We start from the raw sequence: 19,858 nt of genomic DNA, 5'->3' as shown, positions 1-19,858 counted from the left end.
GAAAAACTAACACCTTCTCAAACTGTTTCAAAAAATTCAAGAGGCGGGAAGACTCCTGCACTCATTTTATGAGGCCAGCATGACCCTAAATCCAAAACCAGATAAAGGCACTACAAAACAAACAAATAAAACAAACAAACAAAAAACCACAAAAAAACAATATTCCTGATGAACCTGATCCAGCAAAACATTGAAAAGATCATACACCATGATCAAGTGGGAATTATTCCCAGGATGCAAGATTGGTACAATATCTGCAAATCAATAAACATGATATGTCACATAAAAAATGAAGGATAAAACCCACATGATTGTATCAATAAAAGCAGGAAAAGCATTTGATAAGACCTAGCACCCACTTATGATAAAAGCTCCCAGCAAAGTCGGAATAGAGGGAACATAACTCAATGTAATAAAGGCCATATATGACAAATCCACAGCCAGCATCATGGGTAAAAACTCAATGGGGAAAAACCTAAAGTATTTGTTTCTTTTAAGATTGAGAACAAGACAGGGATGTTCACTTTCACCACTCTTATTCAACATAGTACCGGAAGTCCTAGCCACAGCGATCAGACAAGAAGAAGAAATAAAAGGCACCCAAATTGGAAAGAAAGAAGTAAAAGTGTCACTATTTGCAGATGACATGATAATGTATATACAGAACCCTACAGATTCTACCAAAAAAAATTACTAGAACTGATCAGTGAATTCAGTAAAGTAGCAGGATGCAAAATAAATATCTAGAAATCAGTTGGATTTCTATGTACCAATAATGAACTATCAGAAAGGGTAACTAAGAAATCCCATTCACAATTGCATAAAAAACAACCTAGGAATAAATTTAACCAACGATGTAAAAGACCTGTACTCGGCAAATTATAAGACACTGAGAAAGAAACTAAAGAGATAAGTGGAAGCATATACTGTATTCATGCATTGGAAGAAATAACATCTTTAAAATGTCCATGCTACCCAAAGCTATCTATAGATTCAATGCAATTCCTATCAAGGTACCAAGAGCGTATTCACAGAAGTAGCAGGAATATTTCAAAACTATATGTGGGACCACAAAGACCCCAAGTGGCCACAGCAATCTTGAGAAAGAAGAGCAAGTAGGAGGAATTATGCTACCTGATATTCAGCTCTACAAAAGGCCATAGTAATCAAAACAGCATGGTACTAGCATAAAAAGAGACACATAGATCAATGGAACAGAATCAAGGGCTCAGAAATAAACCCATGCCTCTGTGGTCAATTAATATTTGACAGAGGAGACAAAAGCACACAATGGGGTAAAGAGAGTCCATTCAGTAAATGGTGCTGGGAAAACTGGGTAGCTATGTGCCAAACAATGAAACTTTTTTTCACAGAGGTGGACAGACTCTCATATCTGCTCCTGCATTTGCTCTGCTGACAAATGCTGTTTTACCTGGAGGAAACCTCGCTCAGACAAACCTGTGAGTAGCAGAGAGAGGTGTTTGAGCCGCCTCTGGAGAGAACGGTGGCTAGTTTTCCTTGAGGCTACACCAAAACGCGGCAAGCAGTGTTGTCTTAAAGACTAGCTGCCACATGGAATCTGAAACCAACCTAATGAACTTTTTATGCTCTAGGGCCGTGGTCGGCAAACCTCGGCTCGCGGGCCACATGCGGCTCTTTGGCCCCTTGAGTGTGGCTCTTCCACAAAATACCACGTGCGGGTGCGCATGCACAGTGCGATTGAAACTTCGTGGCCCATGTGCAGAAGTCGGTATTTTGTGGAAGAGCCGGTATTTTGTGGGAGAGCCACACTCAAGGGACCAAAGAGCCGCATGTGGCTCGTGAGCCGAGGTTTGCCGAGCCGCAGTTTGCCGACCAGGCTAGGGCAGTGATGGTGAACCTTTTGAGCTCGGCGTGTCAGCATTTTGAAAAACCCTCACTTAACTCTGGTGCCGTGTCACATATAGGAAGTTTGTGATATTTGCAACCATAGTAAAACAAAGACTTATATTTTTGATATTTATTTTATATATTTAAATGCCATTTAACAAAGAAAAAATCAACCAAAAACATGAGTTCGCGTGTCACCTCTGACACGCGTGTCATAGGTTCGCCGTCACTGGTCTAGGGCATTAAACTCCATTGTTCTAGTCCGTGTTGAGTGACTCTTTACCCGTGGATAGTTTTGTAGCATCATGCATCGGTCATTTGGAAACGATTGGTTCACTGAGTTACACAGGTCTTTCAAATGTGCTGAAGACCTGGCGCTTTGTTTGCAAGCACATTTCATTACACAATATTTAAAATATGACACTTGCTCATAGGAGCAGATAGAGGCAAAACTGTGATTTTCACTTAAAACTTTGAATTTTATCTTTGGCAACAAATACTGTCCGCTGCTTTTCTTGAAGTGACGAGCTCTCTTAGCTCAGTTTTGAGAAAAGGTCTGCCAGTCCGCAAGCCTGAGAGCCATAGTTTGCCCATCAATTGTTTGTTCAAGTAAACACAGTGTTTCAGGGGGAAGCAGCGGGCTCAGCTCGCAGCTCAGCCGCACAGGCCCTGCTGGAGACCATCTTGGTACTTTGGCCAAAAGCCCAAGCGCTTTGTATGTACTCCCCGTTTTGCTAAATGCAAGGTTCGAGATTTACTGAAATCTAATAAAATCAATGCTTTTGTACTGCTTCACCAGGTGCCCGCAGTGCTTCCTTCCCTCTGGGTGGTGGTGGCTGCTTGGGGCACTGCCCCTGCTCCTCGCAGTTGCTTTGACTCATCAGTGTAAGCGCCAACACAGCGCAAAAGGCAACTACGCCTCACGACTACCACGAAGTAGACGTTGCAGGCCCCATGACATGGTCTGGGGAGGGGTCCTCTCACCCCCGGGGCTAACAACACACTTTGAGAACACCGGGCTGTAGCATCAGCATGAAGGACATTGGCTTTCCAATTTAAAAGACCTGGAACTGCATCACCTCTACCCCTCACTAGCTTTACAAATTTGGGACCGTTGCTCCTCTGAGATCCAGTTGCTCATCAGTAAAATGCGGATGACACCCCATAAGGCTCTTGGGAGGACCCAGTGAGCCAATGCATTAAGCACCCAGTATGCACTCACTATTGTTATTTACTAAGGCCTAATGGTTCCACCCTGTGTCTCAGTCAGATTCCCTAAGGTTTTGACCACCTCATCAACCAGCATGAAAAGAATCAGGCCCAAGCATATCACCACCAAGGACTCCGCGTCTGGCCTCCTGCAGGGTCTCATCAGCTACAAGGCGCTGGGAAGCAGACTTGCGGAGATTCGGGGGGGATAGTGGAGCAGGGGACCACGCCTGCAGGACTCCTTGCTGATGGCAGAAAATGCAGATGGGGAGATTCTGTCTGATCTGTTTATCACAGGAAGGCGGTGACAATCAACACCAAATTAGTACGCACAGTGCCAGGCACCGAGCGCTGTGCAAATATAGCCCATTCACTGCAGATGAGGACAGTGAGGCGCGGACAGGACAAGTAACGTGCCCAAAGTGACACGCTCTATGTGGTTGACCTGGGATTCGAAACCAAGCCTCTGACTCTAAGGCAGAGTTCTTATCTGCTGCCCTGTACCAAGGAAGCAGGAGCGAAGGAGGGGCATTTTCCAGAAGGTCCTTTCCTCTCCACAGAGCTCATGTTTAAAAGGCTCAATTTTATTCTAAAATGACCTGTATAAAAAAAAACTTTGAGTTCAAGAGAAACTCCAGAAAAAAAGTGTACCTCAAGCCAAGTGTGATATAAACAAATATGTGGCCGGATTCTGAGCTGGTGAAGGGTTAGAAAGGAGCCTCCATTTGGACATTTTTTTTTTCTTTTTTTTTTTTAAAATATATTTTATTGATTTTTTACAGAGAGGAAGGGAGAGAGATAGAGAGTTAGAAACATCGATGAGAGAGAAACATCGATCAGCTGCCTCCTGCACATCTCCTACTGGGGATGTGCCCGCAACCCAGGTACATGCCCTTGACCGGAATCGAACCTGGGACCTTTCAGTCCGCAGGCCGACGCTCTATCCACTGAGCCAAACCGGTTTCGGCGACATTTTTCTTTGAATGACTCAGAGACTGTGACATTGAACCAGCAAAGAGGAGGACGGAATCCTAAGAAGAGCTTGGTCTTGCATTAAACACTGTCTACATCAAACAATGATCAGTGGTTTCTGAGTTCAGAATTGATCTGTGGCCCAACATAGATGTTAGCGGAGTCAGAGACAGAATCCCAGTGGAATGAATCTGACAGCGAAAAGGTAAAAACGCAGCTCCTGGACCTGGGTGGCAGGAGGGGGAACGTGGACAGCCGCATCCCGTAAGGTGGGAAGCTAAGACGTTCTACCCAAGGTGGAGGCAAAAGAAATGAAGATTTATGTGATTTTTTTAGAAATTGGAAAGGTAATCAATATGAAGGGTGGAGTGAGCTCGCTAAATCCCCACCTATTGTGGCAGGAAGTCAATAGATTATAAATCAAGAAATAAAGGGCAAACATATTATTTAGAGGTTTGGATGGATAGAACCACCAGAGGAACCGAGTCAGAAACGGTTCCTCTGAGCAGTAGGACTTGGGGTGAGGACGCGGGAGCACCGCGAAGCGATGCTTGTCATTAAAGCCCTTTCTATGCGCTATGACGTTTGAATTGTGTGCGTGAGTAATGTCTTAATAAACTGTAAGATAAAGGCTCTTAATTAAAGTGTGAAGTTTTAGCTTGAAGAGAAAAGTATAACCTTTCTAATCTTTTTGACTTAGTAGAGCAGAAAATTAGGGCAATGATGTTTATTAGCTATTTACTAAACTGGGATCGCAGCCATTGGGGGTGAGGAAATGAGACGGTAGTGAGGGTAGAGGGGAAACCTTGCTTTGTCTTTTTTTGTTTTAAAAATTTATATTGAAATGCGTTTTGTGTTACTTTTATATTAAAAGTATTTTCATTAAGAAATACCATAGGAAAAAATATGCCACTCAAAAGAACATGACAAAAATTAAATACCCAGAATTTTTTTGTTTTTTTTGAGAGAGAGAGAGAGAGAGAGAGAGAGAGAGAGAGAGAGAGAGAGGCGCAGTCACTCAGTGTGTCTCCCTGGTCTCTAGAGGTGGGTTACCAGCCTGCCCCCTTCCCTCAGCTTGAGGACCAGAGCCCAGGAGGCTGGCTTCCTTTCCGCTCCAGCCCAGCTCTTGGGAGAAGTCAGTTCTCCTCTGTGGACCCTACACATGCTTGCTTTTTCCCTGCATTTGCCAAGAGGGTTTCAAGCACCTATTGTAGGCCAGGCGGCCTGGGGACACACAGCCCTAGGAGAGCATTTCTGTGACAGGGCCCCTCCCCTGAGCACCGCTCCGCCCCCCTCGCCCCTCCCCCCCCACCCCGGGCCCAGGAGCATCCTGCACCTCCGCTGGGTGCACTGCTCAGCGTCTTCCCTACACAGTTCTGACCTCCCCAGAGACAGCAGCGTGTCCACCGAATGCTGTGTCTAGCACATAGTAGGTGTTCAGTAGGTACTCATAGAGCAGGTGACACAGGCTGAAGTTGTCCCCAAAGGCAAACCACGCACTCCCCACCCCCTAAGGGTCTGCAGGCTGGGAAGGGCCCGGAGAAGGTGCAGGTGGGCGGAGCAGGCTGGAGCCCCAGCCAGGAGGCCTGCCCAGCAGGACAATGGCCCTCAGACTCTGAGCACCGGCCTCCCACATTGCTGTCATGTCTGTGCCGTGTTCCCACGTGAGAAGCATAACACTGACAACGGCCGCCTTGCCTTCAGGGAAGGACGACAATGCCGAGGAGACACCGTGGGGCTGGCCAGTCTGAGAGGGATGGGCCAGGGTGAGGCGAGGCTGAGGGTGAAGCATGCGGGGAGTGGGGTCACAGGAAGCGCCCTTGGGTCCAGCAGTGAGCAGTGCAGTTGCGGGGAAGGCTGGGACATGGCGACCTCCAGAACGCGTCCCTGGGCTCAGTCAGTCCTTACAACTTCCTTCAAGACCTGCCCGACTGGCGTCAGGGCCTGGGCTGTCTGTGCCGCTCCCCTCCCCTCCTAGCCACACTGGCTCCTGACTCCCCACGTCCTCACCTGGGCCTCTGCATTCATGCTCTTTCTGCCCTGAGTGCTGTTCCGCCCAGAGCCCCTGGGTGGCTCCTCATCTCCCCTACACTTTGGGTTAAAGGTCACCTTCTCAGGGGACCCTGCCTCAGCCACACTGTTTACCATTTCATCCTCCTTGCCCCCAGCCCACCCTCCCACCTGAGGGCCCAGGGACTCTGCCAGGACCCTTGAGGGGGCGGGGGGGGGGCTCAGACCTTAGTGTCTCTGGGACCAGCCCTGCCATCTCCCCGGGCAGGAGGGAGGCCGTGGTGGAAAGTGGAGGAGCATTGAGTGCGCTGAGCGCCGAGCAGCAGAACTCTGACCCAACTCACATCATCACCTCTTGATCTGATAATCTCACTTTTCTCTAAACACGGAGTGTGAGCCGCGTCCATCGTCTTTGGTGAAAAGCACTATTTTGAAAAGCCGGGACTAACTTGCTAGTACGCATTTTAAGGCATTTGAAGCTGGTGAACAGTTCGCTGGCTCTGCGTCCTGTCATGGCGAAGGGGGATGATCTGCGGTGAGTACGCATCTCTGTGAGCTGCTCTTTGCCCAAACCAGTTTCCGCAGGGACAGCAGAGTCTCACACTAGAAGAGGAGACGGCAGACCCAGGATTCTCGGAATCGCTTTGATTTCGCAGGTGGGTGTGATTGCAGTTAAAGCAGCTGCGCGCGGTGCTGAATAGAATATGTGGCAAACGTGCAGGTAACTAACTGTGTACAGACTCTTAGGCCGGAAGAATAGACACAGTGTCTGCTGGGTGTGAGCACAGCGTAGCCACGCAGCCTGTTCCTCCCCTCTCCCCCGCAGGGCTGCACCCAGAGCACTAGACATTTCTAAAGGAGACGGTGGGACCTCTCTGCATAATCTTTGAGGAAAAGATGGAAAATAAGGGATGGAGAACTAACGTTGAAATTTTCAAGACTGTGGAGTCCGACGGCCCCGAGCTGCAGGCTCCTGCACGGCCCACAGTGCGGCCGGGACTGAGGCGTGTGCTTTAGTGGGAGGTCTGTAGGCACTGAGCCCAGGAGAGCGACTGCCAGAGGTTAGGGGGGGCCTCCGAGTTCAAGGTGAGTGAGTTGCCTCACGAAACACATTCCGTGCATGTCCCCTGGGCATGTGCTATGTGCCAGGCTCTGGTTCTGGGCCGGGGTCCTGGGAAGGGTGGCGGAGAAGGAGTGTTTCCATGGTGATCAGGTATTGGACAGTGCCTCTCTACACTGTGCGAGGGAAAGCGGGATGATGGTGTCAGGTCTTGCCTGCCCCACACCCACCTCAGCTGCCCACGCCTGGACTGCTGAGGCCACGGTCACAGAGAGCCAGCCTGGTGGGCCGTTGGCCTGTGGCAGGCCTGGTGGCATCAAAGGAGGGTTTGGCCCTCTGAGCGCTGCCCTGGAACCGGCTGCAGATCCCTAAGCCACAGAGTTATCAGACAGAAACCCTGACCCCTGCCTGCCACAGACTCTAAAACACAAGTAAGTCAAATGATGGTGTGCCCAAGTCCAGTCCTCAGGAAGCGGGGCCGCCACGAACCCCACGGCCCCGGGGTTTTCAGCACCCCCCCCCACCCCCCTCCCGGGTCTTCATGGACAGTTCGCCTGAGTCCCTGAGTGTGTGCTGGCCTGCAAGCAGCCAGACTCTTTGGGAAAGAAACTGTTCTCAATTCAAGTGATCGATGTTGCCTTTTTTTAAAAAAAATAGTATATTTGGTCTCCAGAGATGCTGTATTGTTTTAAATATGTTTTTATTGACTTCAGGGAGGAAGGGAGAGGGAGAGAAAGAGAAACATCAATGATGAAAGAGAATCATTGGTTGGTTGCACTTGCACGCCCCCTACTGGGGATCGAGGCCTCAGCCTGGGCATGTGCCCTTGACCGGAATTGAACCTGGGACCCTTTAGTCCACAGGCCAATGCTCTATCCACTGAGCCAAACTGGCGAGGGCCAGAGGTGCTGTATTTTTGCAGCCTAGAGCCACAACATCTAAATCTAGTTAGTTCTACCATTTCTTTTCCTTGACCTTGCTTTCTGGATTTGGAATAAAAATGGGCAAAGGTTGGGTTTATTATTTTTCGCAATATTTCTTGTTGAGGGGTTCAGAGCCGGTGACTGACAGGAAACTTTCTTTGACACAGGAGTGGGCGGGCTGGAGAAGGCCCTCCCCACCAGGCGGGGCCCTGCAAAGGGAGCCAGTGTGGTGGTGAGGGTGGCGCTCTGGCGCAGTCCCAGCTGCCGCCACTGGAGGTGCTGTGTAGCCACTGGGCTTCTCTGAGCCTCAGTCCTTGTTGGTGAAACAGGCCTGCAGGTAGTGCAGGGGCCAGTAGGGGATTCAGCTGCATTTGTTTATGCAAGTGCATGGGGTGCAGTAATGACAGCAGCACAGGTAGGGTGGGGTCCCAGCTCTGCCTCCTACCAACCATGACCTCTCTGGCTCTGCTTCCTTATTTGTAAATGGGGACAATAGAGGTATCTACTTCCTGAGAAGGTCCAAGGATTGGATGAAAACCATGTGTCAAGTGCTTACAAGTGCCTGGCATGTACCATGTGCCTGATACACACATAAGTAAATGCTCAGGGTTTAGCCTAGAAATGGATGCTCATAGCTTGGCAAGGAGAAGGTGTTTATTAAGTGTTAGCTATTTGTCACTTTACTGTTTCCTTGTCACCTCTTCCTGGGATTCTCATGGCCCATCCTCTCCTTCTACAGCTTCTTTGGAAGCAGGTGTGAGGATCCACACTGGCGTCTCACCTGCTTGCTGATCCCAGGAGGAAGGGAAGACCTCCCCTGGACATGGCTTCCACGTGAAAACCCAGGAAGCAGCCTGCAGGAGCCTTGCAGGGAGCTCTCAGACCAAGAGCTTCTAGTCTCGGCCTTGCTGTTTATCTGCATCAGCTGGGAGCACGCCTCCAGAGACCCTCCCCACACTTGCCTGATCCTGACTTCTCCTCCTCGGTGTTCACCGGCCCCTCTGCCCTTGCCCGGAAGTGCCGGTGCTCCTCAGGGTCCTGTCACGTTCCCTCCTGGTGTCCCCTGGGTTGTCTCTGGCACTTCTGCACTTTCAAGCCTTCAATTACCACCTATGCCTGGGTGATCCCAAGTGTCACTTCAGGTTTCACCTTTATCCTGAGCTCTCTGTCAGCGCTTCTTCACATTTTCAGAGTGTGAGACTCTCTCCATAGAAGCACACACTCACATATTTTTCTTGAAGTTTCATGAGCACACAGAGCCTTATGCATGGAGCTACATGGAGACCTAATGCTAACTCCATGGGCCTCCCTCTCTCGCCCTCACCCTCCGCAGCCATGTCTGCTGGGTCTACCCTTAATCTCTCGCGTCATTCCTTTTACCGCAGTCAGAACATCGCCTCCCAAGGCTTCTTCCCATTCCAGCCCCAACAGATATTACTTCCTGCATGTTTGGTCAGGGGCTGCCTTTTCCTGGAGACCACAGAGAGGGGGTTCACGTTGACTTTCTTTCAACCTCTCAGAAAAGGGCCCAGGACCCCTGAGCAGAGAACTGAGTGCGAGGTCTCCAGGAAAGAAGAGATGATGCAGCAGAACACCTGATGAGATGAAGAGTCTCGGAGAAAGGCAAGAAGAAGTGTGATTCAATACTCTTGGAAAAACAAAGGGTACTTCCAGAAATAACATGTTGTTATAAATTTCTGTAATAACTGTCCCATTTATTCAGTGGCAGTAAATGTTTTAGGCTTTGCAGGCTAGGCAGAAAACTTGAGGATACTAAGTAGGTACTTATGAAATAAGAAACAAACTCCACACATGTTTTAATGGCAACATTCAAAAGTATGAAATTTGAATTTCTTATTTGTGTGTGTTGTGAAATATTATTTGATATTATTTATTTATTTATGTTAAACATATTTTATTGATTTTTTACAGAGAGGAAGGAAGAGAGATAGAGAGTTAGAAACATCGATCAGCTGCCTCCTGCACATCCCCTACTGGGGATGTGCTGGCAACCAAGGTACATGCCCTTGCCCGGAATCGAACCTGGGACCCTTCAGTCCACAGGCCAATGCTCTATCCGGTGAGCCAAACCAGTCAGGGCGATATTATTTAATTTTTTCAACCATTTAAAATGTACAAAATATTCTTAGCCTGCGCATTGTACAAAAATAGGCGATGCGCTGATGTCTGCACATGGGCTAGAGTTTGCCAACCCCTGAGATGAGTGTCTCCCATTCTCCACAGGCTGAGTCCGACACGTCCATCATTTTAGAGGCAAAGCATGAAGTACATTCTGTTTATTTGATGAGTCTCAAGTCAGTGGCGTGGAAATGTGTCACTGTTCTATCTTTTGACTGTGTTCGATGCAACCCCTCATTTCCTCAGTGATATTGTGGGCATATTTTATAACGTCCCAGCCACTTTTGGTTGTTAAAACTTCCAGTTGTATATCTGATTGCAAGGTTGTATCCCGGATCCTCTCTCTTTTGCATCCTGGCAGCTTCGGTATGTTGAGCCAGGGAGCAGGAAGAGAAGGAAGGTCACGTGCCACTTGGCTGGGTGAAGGTGCGGACCTCTGTCGTTCATTGTTGCCGCATCTCCAGCTGGCGCCGATGGCCAGGACTTTACGTGGCGGGAGACACCTGCCTGGTTAGCAGAGGGCCCTGGGGCCTTCCCACTGCCACCTCCTCTCTGATGTCAGCCATCTGAGTTGGGTCCAGGCTTTTCCATCCCACATTGGCTCCCACCACTGACAGCTCCCATACCACTAAGCCCGTGGTACCCTGTGAGCCCTTGTAAAAGGCCCTCCTCCCTTTGGATAGACTCCGTTGTGGACCAAGGTGCATGGTTTGGGGAGTGGAGCTCGGGATGGCTCTCAGTCCTTGCTGGACCCCTAAGCTGAGCAATCCTGGGCAGGGCAACTTCTTAAACGCCGTGCCACCCTGGCTGGGCTCTTCTTGCCTAGCAGGTTGCTCTGTTGGGTGGGGCACTAACAAAATGGCTCAAGCTCAGCCATCCACTATTGGACCCCCTGCACTCCCTGCACCTCCCCGTTGCAAACAGGCGGCCCTGCTGCCAGCCCCTCACTCAGCCCTGGAGCTTCCCTCCATGTCTTGTGAAGTAGGCACGTGAGCAGAGGGTCAGCCCCGCTGCCTAACAAGCGTCCAGTCCAGGAATGGCGCGCCAGTCTCTTTCCCAGGCACTTGGACCTTGAATTCTTCTTAGAATCATCAAGGGGCTAAAGGTATTGGGAGGAAGGATAGTGGTATAAGAACGCCAACATCATTTGTCTTAGCAAAGGGATAGTGTCTAAAATGGATGGATCAAGGCCTACTGATCAGCATACTATGTAGAAACATGAAGACATGAAGGGACCACAGGAAGGACTGAGACAAACTGCTGAACGCCCCTGCTACTTTCATTTTCTTCCCTTGCAGGCGAGGAGACTCATGCTCAGAGGTTAACCAACTTCTAAGGCCTCACGGCTAGTAAATGGCAGGACCCAGGTAAGAACTCATGTCTGCCTGCCCTCAGAGCTCCGCTGGCTGACAATCTTGTCGTCTCCCAGGGATTATTAAAGGCCATTTGCTCCTCTCAGGGCGGAGAGAGTGGGCTCTGGCAGAGTGGTGCGGGCGGGGGAGGGAAGCAGCATTGGAGTTTTGTGGGCTTCTCTTTACCCTCAGCAGCATTGGTTCACTGGGGGCACGTCCACATGTCAGAGTCTAATTTCCAAGTTGTAAGAAACACAATTCTCTTAAAATACACAGGGAATTCATGTCAAGTTTTATTCAACACATCAGTGAGGGAGCCGGCAGAATGACAAAGCTGGTTCAAAGGAGGATGCTATATATTTTTTCAGTGAAAGTATTCCGAAATAAGATAGTTAAGTTAGATATAAAACTGATTAATGTCCTAGAGGGTAGGCAATAAATCCACAACAGTTGTGTCTGTCTCCTCTCATGAACAGAAACCATTTGGATCTCAACTGAACAAAAAGCGTATGTGCATCTTCTGGAGCTTTCTACAAGTAAACCTGTAACTACAGCTGGGCTCGCACTCGCAGTAAACGCTAAGTCAGACAATGTTATGTCCCCGGAGAATCAGATGGCTCCATAGGTAAGCTTGTTGGACGCTGCTCTATGAGAACATTTAAAGGACAAACCATCTTTTTGCCCAATTTCTTGTTTTATTGTTTCCCAATGCATGTTGGTAACCCTCAGTGGTCACCTGACAATGGAATGCAAATCACTTGCCTTTATTCTAACAAAATTTCAAATGGTGATCAGAAGTATCTTTAAGCATCTATTTCCTAAGATGGGTTGAGCCCTAGAGTCAGAAGGTAGGGGGCCAGGTTTCAGGTAGAAAGAAGAGAAGCAGTTCCTTTCCACCAATGATGACACATCTAGGAGTAAGATTCAAAATATTTAAACACCGGTAGGACACAAGGCCTGCCAATCAGAACGGATACTTCCTGAGGGCTGGAGCAGGGTCATGATGGCCCTGCTGGCTCAGGTCTAACCCTTTATGTGATGGATCTTACAGATGCCTGGGAGGATCCAGAAAGGACCATGGTGGGGTTTTGAGGGCGAGGGCTAGGGGTGGGGTGGGGGTGGGGGACGTGGGCCAGGAGTTGTTTACCAACAAGTAGGGAAATAGTTCAACATTTTAACTTGTGTGGCTATACTAACATGTTCTGGCTGAATGTTAGTCAAGCTCACACCCTCCTACTCCTGCCACCATGCCAATCCTGACCCACCCCCAGCACAGTCCTGGCCACTCTTTCCCATCCTCCCTCAAGACTCCAGTTCACTTCTCTCTTCTCTCTGCCTCTTGGGCTTTAGGGACAAGGATGAACAGTGCAGGGACAAGAGCAGAGTCAGGGGTAGGGAAGAGAGTACCGAAGTATTCTGTACCCGTGGCCAAGGGAAGGTACCGCATTAGATCTGGGCCTGGAGGCACAGAAATGACTCCTCGATGCTGTTTTTAAGCTCTAAGGCAGTTGTTCTCAACCTTCCTAATGCCATGACCCTTTAATACAGTTCCTCATGTTGAGGTGACCCCCAATTTCATTGTTACAAATTGAACATAATTAAAGCATCGTGATTAATCACAAAAACAATATGTAATTATAAATGTGTTTTCCGGTGGTCTTAGGTGACCCCTGTGAAAGGGTCATTAGACCCCAAAGGGGTCTCGACCCACAGGTTGAGAACCACTGCAGGATATAGCAGCGCCACCAACAGGCAAGAATCTCTGTCCTCCCAGTTTACAGTCTCCCAGGGGCAGCGCGGAGACAGGAGCAGTGTGCCTTGATGCCTGTGGAAGCACCCAGCACTGGGTGAGCACACGGGAAATACTCAGGCAGCGCTCTGTCCCTCGCTCACCCTGACCCAGCCACATCTTTGCAGCTTCCCTGAGGCTTCTGAGCACATCAGTAACGCTAGAACCCCATCTGGCTGAAAAAGTCAGCCATCTGGAGATTTGGAAATATGGGGAAACTTCTAATGACTGACTAATTCCCCCCCCCCCCCCAGTTTTTCAGCCAGATGTTTGATGTCATTCAGGCCCATCTACAGCAGAAATAGCAGTTTATTGAAACTCTTTTTCATATTTTTAATTTCCCTGTCCTAAAATCCTAAATGGGCTTTCTTTTCTTAGTAGGATTTTTTTTTTTAAATGAATCAAAAAAGTGATCCTCGGCTAATGAAGAGCAATTCAGTAATCAAATGTAAAACTATAAGAAATTTGAATTAAAAGGACCTTTTAGATCATTTCCAGGTCTCAACACTGGCAGCCCAGGGGTCAAATTCAGCTGCAGGGTGAGTTTGATTTGGCTGACACCATGTTTTTAAAAAGTTGACTTAGTTGCCCACTTTTTAAAAATCAAGAGAGTTTTTATCTGGCATTTTAAAATTTGAATTACTGGGCCGAATTGGAACACATTTCCCCAGGGTAAAAATCAACTTAAGCTAAGGAGCAATCGTCCCTGAGATGGGGCTTGTGCTCCCCAATTTGCCACAGTCCCCACCACTCCCTATTGCCCCCACACTGAGACAAAGTTTCCGTTACCATCTTCAATGCACTGCTATTCCCTCCCTCCCCCATAGAATTGAAGTAAGAGGACTGTGAAATGCCTTTTTTCACACTTTACACTGCCTGCCCAGTCCACACGGAAATCTGGGTTTGGTACGCCTTAATCTTATCTGAAGCTCCCATTGTAGATTTGGGTAAAGCGAGGTCCAAACAAGGAAAAGAACATAAACAATTGACATAACATTTAGTGACAGAAATGGGGTGAGCTGCCAGGGCTCCTCGCCCCTCGGCCTGTGCAGTGGTCTTTCCACTGCCTCAATACACCACTTTGATTGTGCCTAGGGCTCCACAATTTTCCTAATGAGAGCGTCACATGTCAAACAGGTTCTCATTCAAATTCACACACGGCTGTTGGAAGCCCGCAGCAGGTTGGGCTCTCCTCTGTGAGTGCCTTGCCTGCTTTCCAGATAATGAGTCAGGCGTTCGTTTCGGTTTCTCAGTGTGGGTGTCTCTACATAGGTCGATCGTTTTTTCATTCAAAGCATGTCCTTTGCTGCCTCTGAGCTTGCGCCTGTCTGGTGGCTCCCGTGCCCGCAGACACTGCACAGGCATGCTGAGTGTTCTGGGAACCGGAGCATCTGAATGGCAAGGCCCAGGGTCGGGGCGCCCTCACAAGCTAACTGTCTGTGCCAGTCGCAGCCTGTCCCCCAGAGCCCGAGGGAATGCTCTCCAGCCCACGCCCCGAGAAGCAACCTGGCTCAGGTGCAGTAAGCATCTGCTGAGTTGAGGTGTGTGACCTTGTGGAAGTTATATAACTTCTCCAGCCTCAGTTTCCTCATCTGTAAAATAAGGGTAATAATAATACCTATAGTGTTGAGCTCCTTTGAAGATGAAAGTTCATTTTTCAAAATTCTTAGAACAATCCTAACACCTGGTACATGCTGACATAACACTGTGGTGAGGGATAGAAATGAACGCTGGGCACATCGCCTCTCTGGCTTCAGCAGTCATCCCAGCCCCATTGTAATTACTCAGTTGGCTTTGACTTGATAACTGTTTGGAGGATTTTTAGGGAATTCAGACTCCCTCGGCCCACTGCCAACCTATGGAAGCAGAGAACCTAGTTGTGGGGCCTGATGATCTATTCTTTTTAAGCTCCTTATGTGATTCTGATGGCCACCCAGGTCTGAGAGCAATGGATGCACTTGAATATCTTTCTGACACTTGAATACTTCGGTGGTGGGCAGCTCATCGCCTCTGAAAGCTCCCCGTTCTGCAGGGGACACATTTTTAGATTGAGGCCAAACCTGTTTACCTCAAGCTCCCACTTCTACCCCCTGGAGGCCACGCAGAACGCTTCACATCTCTTTTTCTATGAGAGCTCTTCAGACAGTGCAGACAGCTGTCATATTCCTGCTGAGCTTTCTCTTCTTTTGGACAAAATGGCCATATTCTCTCATGGGGAAAAAGTACGGATAAACTGACTCCTCTAATTTGCGATATATAAAAAAAATGAGCTACAAGGCCCCCATGCCCTAGTTATCCTTTGACACTTAAAGGACCAGAAAAAATGAGGATGTTGAGGCTCTGGAAGACAGGAGGTACCAAGCGGGAGATGGCTGTGCACCTTCATGTCATCAGGCAGGGCTCCGTCTGCGGCATGTGCCACGCAGAAGCCAGAGGCCCCTGCAAATGCCAACACGTGATGTAGTCAGTGCATGAAGGCAAATCTTGGCTTCCGTTTTATCCAGGCCCATCTAGGTGTTGGCTATATGGATGTACACACAGCTAAAATTTTATTGTGATTCATTAAAGTTTCTGTATCTTGCAGTGTTTGATACTTCAAAAATATAAACAAAACTGTAGCTGGACCAAATTTTATGGAGGCTGCAACCAATATTCTCAAGAGAATTCACCTGACCAAGAGCATGTCTTAGCTTCACCAAATCCCACTTGATTCAAATTCTCACTTCTCACAGAATGCCTGGGTGGGGCTCTGATTCCTTGTGCCAACTGTGGGTGTAGGACATGCTGCTGGAGAAAAGAGAATCCATCAGCTGAGAAATGCTAAAGGCTCGGGAATCTTAGGCCCTAAAGGGGAAATTGGTGTTTAATTGTGCATTCCAAGGTTTAGTTCCTAGAGGCAGAAGAGTTAGAAATAACTGAAACATGGTCTACATGTGCAGACATCAGTAGGAATCTCTGATTTTTTATGCCACCCCTGGAACCATGTAGGCATCAAAATATCCACAAAATCACAGCTTTACAAATGGTAACTCAATTCCTTATTGTCCATATAGAAAAGCGAATTATGGAATTTCCCTTAAGTAAATGACTTCACCAAATCCAACCACAAACGACCACAAATGTTAGCTTCTTGTCAATGTTTAGGAAAGAATTATTCTAGAATTTCCATCAGTACACTGGATACAATATGAGCTTTGGATAGTGATAATTTAATACCACCTATTCCAAATTAATAATTTCCCAAATTAATAAACTGAGGGTTGACAGTGGCAAATGTCTTAGCCAAGGTCATACAGATAATTTGCAGCCTTACCCAGGTATTCTGACTTCACACACAGAATCCTTCTTGCATTTAAAGTATTCCTCTCCCACCTGGACTTCCCACCAGTTGCAAATGTGCATTGGAAACAGACTCTGTTGCAGTAACTCTTATAGGCAGGAGAGCAGTTGTTCAGAGTGTCAGGACACGGGGAGAAGGCCAGGGAATGAAGCAATATTACACTAGCAAGTGATGTCATAGCATGACTTCCTAAGCGGCTGACATAGATGCAAGTCTTTAAGAAGCCCTGGCAAGTGCCAGCCAGTGAGAATGCAGGCTGGACAACCAATGATGAGCAGGGGAAGGGAGCATATAGGGAATCAAGATTCTCTTACCCATCACTGTGACAAGCTTCGCAGGTTCCCTAGAAGCCCAAGAAAACTCCCTTTTAACCCTTTAATCCAGGGCCTTCCCTCAGGCATCTAGGCTCCAAAAGCTTCGATTTTGTTCTCTATTTTTCTGCTCTCTCCCACTGACATCCAGCCATTGCCCAGTGATGCTGAGAGTGACTCCAGTGTAGTGAAAGCAAGTTTAATAGTGAGACAGGCTACCCAAGAGCTTGACATTCTAACATCGATCTGTCCTCTTCATTGTAATTAAGCTGATTCTCAATTTTTAAAATTAGAAGTGACAAGCTTCCATTCTTAAAGAATCAATCTTTTGCAAATATCATGAAAATATATCTGTTCAATTTGGGGAAGATTTAGGAAAGAAGAAAGGTGTATACCAAATACCAAGATTTCACTTTTGTTTTGATCCCCAAATAATAAACTGTGTATTGATAAGGACATTTTCTTAAAGTGTGTGTGTGTGTGTGTGTGTGTGTGTGTGTACGCATGCGCGTGCATGTGTGTGTGTGGGAGGGTTCACGTATGTTAGTCTGGAACTGGTTGGCAATGGGAGTTCATGAAAATATCTAGTTAGACCAAACTCATAAGGAACTGGTAAGACTGTGTTGAAAAATAAGGAAATAGCTTAGAGTGCATCCGGCTAGGTCAGGGAGTCGCTCTCCCTCTCCCCCACTGAAACACAATTCAAGCCGAGCCAAAGACCCCATCTCAAGCCAGAGATCAAAGCAGTTCACAAAATGACTAGGGATTTTGTATTGGAAGACTTTTCTTAATTGCAGAAGCTGCCTAGGGGGCTACACAATCCCATCTCATGAAGCTTATACCAAAAACAATCAGGAAGCTCCAAACCCTTCATCCCACACAACATGGCATTAGCCTTTCTGGGAACGGTCTGGACAGCCGCACCTTCTCCGCAATCATCGGAACCGCTCCCCCCCCCCCGCCCCCACTCACTGCTTCTGCCTCCCCCAAGCCCCCACAGGAATATTCAAATATCAGAAATGGGATTATTATTGAGAGGAATTTGCACATACCTTCCAGGCAGCAGGTCCTCCACAGCCCGGAGTGTGTCATTACTTCTTCATTCTTCCTGCTGGTTTCATTATCACTTGTAGATTTAGTCCTGCACACACCTCTGGAATATAACCAGTAGTCCGTGCCCACCGCAATGGTCATTAAACTAAACGCTGCAAAGGCTCCCACAGTGGTGATCAACATCTGGATACCTCTGTCACCCATCCTCATAATTCTTCATGGTATTCTGTATGGCTGGGGGTGGAAGGGGGAGTTCAATGCCGGAGGAAAAAAATCACTCTGCAGCTGGGTAACCTAAGACAGGCTCTTTCAAAAATTCGGGTCTCCGTTTGTCAGCATCCACGGGGGCTTTGGGAAAGCTGGGCTTTCCTGTCTGGAGCTCTCTCCAGTTCCCTGGTTCGCCTATGGCCCTGGGAAGGGTGCAGGCTCCAGGGGGCTGGTCCACATCACTGCTGCCTTCTGAGGGTCCCTGGGTTCCTTTCATTCCTCGGGAGGTTGGTAAAGATGAGAGTCCGTGCAAGGCATGGCTCCGGAGCCTGGAGCTGCCAGCTCGGTTTGAGATGCGCCTGGCTCCTCACAGCCCCGGGAGACTCAAGGCAAAGAAATCCGGAGAGGTCTCGGTGTGTGCGCGTGTGTGTGCGCGCGCTCGCGCGTGCGTGCGTGCATGTGTGTGTGTGTGTGTGTGTGCGCGCGCGCGTGTGCTGGGGGTGAGGGCGGATGGCAAAAAATAGCACTGCTGGGAGGCGAGTCGCTGAGAAGAGTGTTCACTGCTTCCCCTGCCTCCCAGGAAAGCTCTCCGCCTGCTGCCGACACCCCCGCTCAAACTGGAGAAAAGAGAGTCGTGGGGCGGGGCCGGCGGTTTCAGGGGGGCAACGGCCCGCGGTGCTGAACGGACAGCTCCCGCCCGCCGCCCCGCCTCCGCCATCCGAACGCCCGGGCTTCGGGTCCGCGGTGCTGAACGGACAGCTACCAGCCTGTCACTCCCGCGGCTGCACCCCCGCCCTTCTGGCGCCGGAGCTAGAAACTGGGGCTGCAGGAGGGTCTTCCCCTTCCCCCCGCCCTTCCCTGGCCCTTCCCAGGATGGGTCTGAGCAAGCCCACGCTCCGCTCAAAGTTTGGGGAGCGGGGCAATCAGAGCCGCTCCTTGCGCTGCAGCACAGCCTGGTCCCTCCGCTCCCGCGAGAGTTAAGGAGAGGGGAAGGGGAAAGAAGCCCGCAGCGCACCCTGGCGCTCTCACAGCTCGCACCCAGCGCGTCCCCACCTCCCACCCCACCCCCACCCCAACCCCCACCAATGAGCCAGGCAAGTTTGCCTTTTGCTGCGGGCTCTGCTGGAACCCACTGGGAAAGACCCAGTCTTCTTAAAGAGACCTGAGACTCTGGACGACAGTTCCAAGGCTCACTTGGGTGGGCAAAAGGTGTTGTCACAGACACATCCGTGTATAGTCTGTCTCATTGTGGCTCCCCGCAAAACAAGCCATATGTCTACCCTCCTTTCTCTGGAGCCCTGGTGTACACCGGAGACCACATGTTCAGATCAGACCTGGAGCTGTTCATATACATATGAGCATGCATTCCTAAAAGAAAGACGGGCTCATTGTATACAGACTCTGTTGCACACATATCAGGGGTTTGGGGAAAGGGGTGTTTAACATTGATCTCTGGATATACCTCATATGTTTTAACAATCCTACATTGCGGGGGTGGGGGGGGGGGCGGAGATGGATTCAAGGGGGGAAAGTCACGGAAAACATCAGATTCCTTCCACAGGTCCTGGGTCTTCCTTTGTTGACATCCTTGTCTAAGTTAGGCCAGGGGCAGGTAAAGTTAGTC

At 48.9% G+C, this 19,858-nt stretch overlaps 1 protein-coding gene across 1 annotated transcript in view; it reads right to left on the bottom strand.

Moving 5' to 3' along the window:
* Positions 1–18,786, bottom strand: part of CACNG3 (calcium voltage-gated channel auxiliary subunit gamma 3) — a 70,208-nt gene extending 51,422 nt beyond the window's left edge. Inside the window, exon 1 of the mRNA XM_059691809.1 lies at positions 18,027–18,786. Coding sequence (XP_059547792.1) covers positions 18,027–18,237 — 211 coding nt within the window. The 5' untranslated portion in view covers positions 18,238–18,786. The remainder of the gene's footprint in view (positions 1–18,026) is intronic.
* Positions 18,787–19,858: the final 1,072 nt, after the last annotated feature.

This window comes from Myotis daubentonii, chromosome 4 (assembly GCF_963259705.1).
Source record: "Myotis daubentonii chromosome 4, mMyoDau2.1, whole genome shotgun sequence".
NCBI lineage: Eukaryota > Metazoa > Chordata > Mammalia > Chiroptera > Vespertilionidae > Myotis > Myotis daubentonii.
Note: the sequence above shows the minus strand (reverse complement) of the source record. Positions and strands in the feature narration are given on the sequence as shown.